This window comes from Oncorhynchus mykiss, chromosome 13 (genome assembly GCF_057628025.1).
Source record: "Oncorhynchus mykiss isolate SJ-2025 chromosome 13, ASM5762802v1, whole genome shotgun sequence".
NCBI lineage: Eukaryota > Metazoa > Chordata > Actinopteri > Salmoniformes > Salmonidae > Oncorhynchus > Oncorhynchus mykiss.
Window position 1 is genome coordinate 13,617,501 of NC_143034.1, and position 5,000 is coordinate 13,622,500.

The following is a 5,000-nucleotide window of genomic DNA, read 5'->3' on the forward strand; positions in this document are numbered from 1 at the left end:
TGTTAGGTACATCACCTCGTACACCAACATGGTCTGCTCCTACAGACAGTGTTAGGTACACCGACATGGTCAACTCCTACAGACAGTGTTAGGTACATCACCTCGTACACCAACATGGTCAGCTCCTACAGACAGTGTTGGGTACATCACCTCGTACACCAACATGGTCAGCTCCTACAGACAGTGTTAGGTACACCACCTCGTACACCAACATGGTCAGCTCCTACAGACAGTGTTGGGTACACCACCTCGTACACCAACATGGTCAGCTCCTACAGACAGTGTTGGGTACACCACCTCGTACACCAACATGGTCAGCTCCTACAGACAGTGTTGGGTACATCACCTCGTACACCAACATGGTCAGCTCCTACAGACAGTGTTAGGTACACCACCTCGTACACCAACATGGTCAGCTCCTACAGACAGTGTTAGGTACACCACCTCGTACACCAACATGGTCAGCTCCTACAGACAGTGTTAGGTACACCACCTCGTACACCAACATGGTCAGCTCCTACAGACAGTGTTGGGTACACCGACATGGTCAGCTCCTACAGACAGTGTTAGGTACACCGACATGGTCAGCTCCTACAGACAGTGTTAGGTACATCACCTCGTACACCAACATGGTCAGCTCCTACAGACAGTGTTAGGTACATCACCTCGTACACCAACATGGTCAGCTCCTACAGACAGTGTTAGGTACACCACCTCGTACACCGACATGGTCAGCTCCTACAGACCGTGTTAGGTACACCGACAGGGTCAGCTCCTACAGACAGTGTTAGGTACACCACCTCGTACACCGACATGGTCAGCTCCTACAGACAGTGTTGGGTACACCGACATGGTCAGCTCCTACAGACAGTGTTGGGTACACTGACATGGTCAGCTCCTACAGACAGTGTTGGGTACACCGACATGGTCAGCTCCTACAGACAGTGAGCCACCTGTCCAGGCCTTGCTATATAAAACAGGCAGACAGGCATCGAGGCATTCAGTTACTGTTCCATTGAACGTTACAATGGACAAAACTAGTGACCTAAGAGACTCTGAGTGTGGTTTGATCGTTGGTGCCAGGTACGCCGGATCCAGTGTCTCAGAAACGTCCCTCCTGGGCTTTTCACACATGACAGTATCTAGGGTTTACAGAGAATGAAAAGACAAACAAACAGCATCCAGTCAGCCACAGTCCTGTGGGTGGAAACCGGAAGACTCGCGCAAGCTACCAGGCGGCCCACAAACAGGCAAATAACGGAGCAGTAGTGTTCAGAACTGCATCTCGGAAAAACACAACTCGCTCCTCCTTGTCACTGATGGGCTTTTACAGCAGACGACCACAGCGGGTTCCACTCCTGTCTGATGGGCTTTTACAGCAGACGACCACAGCGGGTTCCACTCCCGTCTGATGGGCTTTTACAGCAGACGACCACAGCGGGTTCCACTCCTGTCTGATGGGCTTTTACAGCAGACGACCACAGCGGGTTCCACTCCTGTCTGATGGGCTTTTACAGCAGACGACCACAGCGGGTTCCACTCCTGTCTGATGGGCTTTTACAGCAGACGACCACAGCGGGTTCCACTCCTGTCTGATGGGCTTTTACAGCAGACGACCACAGCGGGTTCCACTCCTGTCTGATGGGCTTTTACAGCAGACGACCACAGCGGGTTCCACTCCTGTCTGATGGGCTTTTACAGCAGACGACCACAGCGGGTTCCACTCCTGTCTGATGGGCTTTTACAGCAGACGACCACAGCGGGTTCCACTCCTGTCTGATGGGCTTTTACAGCAGACGACCACAGCGGGTTCCACTCCTGTCTGATGGGCTTTTACAGCAGACGGCCACAGCGGGTTCCACTCCTGTCTGATGGGCTTTTACAGCAGACGGCCACAGCGGGTTCCACTCCTGTCTGATGGGCTTTTACAGCAGACGACCACAGCGGGTTCCACTCCCATCAGCTATACAGAAGAAGAGGCGTCCCCAGTGGGCAGGCCGTCACCAACTCTGAGGAGTGGAAGACATTGCCTGGTCCAAGGAATACAGGTTCCTGTTGCATCACGCTGATGTCAGAGTCAGGGTTTGGAGTAAACCGCAGGAGTCCATGGCCCCATCCTGCCTGGTGTCAACGGTACAGACTGGGGGTGGGGGTGTAATGGTGGGGGGAATGTCTTCCTGTCACACGTTAGCAACGATTCCACACCCCAAAGAATTTAGGATGTTCTGGCGGCAAAGGGGGGGGTCTGACCTGGTACTAGATGGATATACCTAATAATCTGTACATATGAGTGTATATATGACTGTATGTTTACACAGGCAGCCCAATTCTGATCTTTTGACCTTTTATTGGCAAAAGATCTGATCTGACTGGTCAAAATAAAAATACAAAAAATACCAATTAGTGTCAAAAGATCAGAACTGACTGCCTGTTTAAACAGCCTGTATCCATCGGACCACATCGTGTATACGAGCACCAGGTGATGTGTAATATCATTTAGTTTGAATTGTATCTGACACCTAACTAACCCTTGCCCTCCTCTCTCCCCATCTCCTTCTCTCCCTCACCTCCTCTTCTTTCCTTTCCTCCCTCACCTCCTTTCGTCTCTCACCTCTCCTTTCCTTCGTCACCTCCACTCCTTTCCTCACCTCCTCTCCTTTCCTTCCTACCCTCCCTCACCTCCACTCCTTTCCTTCCTCACCTCCACTCCTTTCCTCTCTCACCTCTCCTTTCCTTCCTTCCTCACCTCCTCTCCTATCCTCCCTCACCTCCTCTCCTTTCTTTTCCTTCGTCACCTCCACTCCTTTCCTCTCTCACCTCTCCTTTCCTTCCTCACCCCCTCTCCTCTCCTTTCCTTTCCTTCCTCACCTCCACTCCTTTCCTCTCTCACCTCCCCTATCCTCCCTCACCTCACCTCCTTTCCTTCGTCACCTCCTCTCCTTTCCTCCCTCACCTCACCTCCTTTCCTGCCTCACCTCCTCTCCTTTCCCTTCCTTTCCTTCCTCACCTCCACGCCTTCCTTTCCTTCCTCACCTCCACTCCTTCCTTCCCTGCCTCACCTCCACTCCTTCCTTCCCTGCCTCACCTCTCCCTCTCTCTTTCTCTCACTCTCATCTCCACTCCTTCTCTCCCCGTCTCTTCTCACTCCCCTTCTCCTCTCTCTCCCCATCTCATTTTTTCCTCCTCTCCCCCTCTCTCTCTCTCTCTCTCTCTCTCTCTCTCTCTCTCTCTCTCTCTCTCTCTCTCTCTCTCTCTCTCTCTCTCTCTCTCTCTCTCTCTCTCTTTCTCCCTCCCTCTCTCTCTCTCTCCATTCGTCAGTTGGAATCTCTCAAGAGGAAACGCCTGGTCTGAGAAGAGGAGGACAGAGGGACTGGAAAGTTGGCTGGAGTACTGTTATGTTACTCACACACACACACACATAGCCAATCACCTTCAACATCTTCCTGCCACTCCTCTGCTCCTCTCTGCCCCCTCCACTAATGCTCTTCCCTTTACTCTGTTCATTCATTCAATCAGTTAGGAAGAAGAACCCGTTTGAATAAAACAGGCCTCCCAAATGGCACCCTATTCCCTATATAGTGCACTACTTTAGACCTGGGCCCATAGGGACTTCCCATAGGGAATAGGGCACCATTGAGATACAGGGCAGAATGGGATGCTGTGGGATTGATAGTGACATGAAGACAGAATGCAGGGCAGGACAGAGAAAGGCTTATTTGCACTGGAAAACAAAAACACTACCGACTATTACCAAAACCCTGCCGCCTTCACTATAGTCTTTAAAGTCCTTCAATGTCTCTCTCTCTCTCTCTCTCTGTTCAGAGTGGTGTGTGTAACTCCTGGTCTCCGCATTGTGTGTGTGTGTGTGTGTGCGTGTGTGTGTGCGATGTTAATGAGCTTAATCTAATCTGTCTGCTCCACTATTCTCAGATTACTGTAATATGACCCGTTTGGTGCCGTGTGATATGGGCGCTACGCGGAAACGGGAACTATATCCCATAATGAGGGATTAGCTAACACTGGTGTCGCCATGGAGACGTCTCATTGAGGGAAGTGAGGAGAGGAGGTACCCCAGGGGTTAAATTGAAGGGGACAGGATTAGAATTCATGTAGAACAGACCAGTAGCTGTAAAACCCACGGGATTATCTTTGAACTGGGATAGAGGTTCTCTATTCATTGTAATGCTATGGTACGGAGTCTGGGAGCCCGTTTAAAAGGACCCTTCTTATAGGACCATATTTAGCCTATTGTGATGTCATCAATTAGGCTTGCGTCATGTCACTATGACGTCATTAGTTAGAATGTTCAAAGGACTGCGTCATCACCACATTGTGAAGTCATCAGTTAGAGGGTGTGGTCCTCTGTTCAGACGTTGCTGACGCCAGATCTTACATCGCCTGGATAAAGCACGATGAGTAAACTGTCACTATAACCTGAATCAGAGCCTGAAGCAGATACAGTATGTGACTTCACCCGTGTCCAAGCTGGCCTGATGTCGGCCCCAAATCCTACAGGGATCCTCTAAGAATGAGAAGAAGAGCCTTCAGTGCACTTCCTGTTCCTCGTTCCGAATGTCATGGGCAGGAAATGCGCGTTTTACTTACTGACTTCCAGACAGGCAGAGAGAGGGACAGATGGGCAGAGAGAAGGGCAGACAGACAGGCAGAGAGAGGGACAGACGGGCAGAGAGAAGGGCAGACAGACAGGCAGAGAGAGGGACAGACGGGCAGAGAGAGGGGCAGAGAGGGACACTGTTTAGTCAGTGTGGTTTGGTCGTGGTGGGCCAGGGACCACAGCTGCCTATAGTGTTGAGGTCAGCCCCTTTTCTCAGATTTTGGGTAGAGAAAGGAGGTCTCCTCCTCTACACCTCTATAGACCCAGACACCCTGAGGTCTCCTCCTCTACCCCTCTATATACCCAGACACCCTGAGGTCTCCTCCTCTACCCCTCTATAGACCCAGACACCCTGAGGTCTCCTCCTCTACCCCTCTATGTACCC

At 51.2% G+C, this 5,000-nt stretch overlaps 1 protein-coding gene across 2 annotated transcripts in view; it reads left to right on the plus strand.

Annotated features, from left to right (window-relative positions):
* The window catches only part of cc2d1a (coiled-coil and C2 domain containing 1A), a 36,192-nt gene that overhangs the window by 28,843 nt on the left and 2,349 nt on the right, over positions 1-5,000 (plus strand). Inside the window, exon 27 of one of the 2 annotated variants that reach the window (XM_090195215.1) lies at positions 3,319-5,000. This exon is cut by the window's right edge and continues 2,349 nt beyond it. In XM_090195215.1, the coding sequence (XP_090051341.1) occupies positions 3,319-3,351 (33 nt within the window). In that variant the 3' untranslated portion in view covers positions 3,352-5,000. The remainder of the gene's footprint in view (positions 1-3,318) is intronic. The other variant, XM_090195216.1, reaches the window with a different exon arrangement.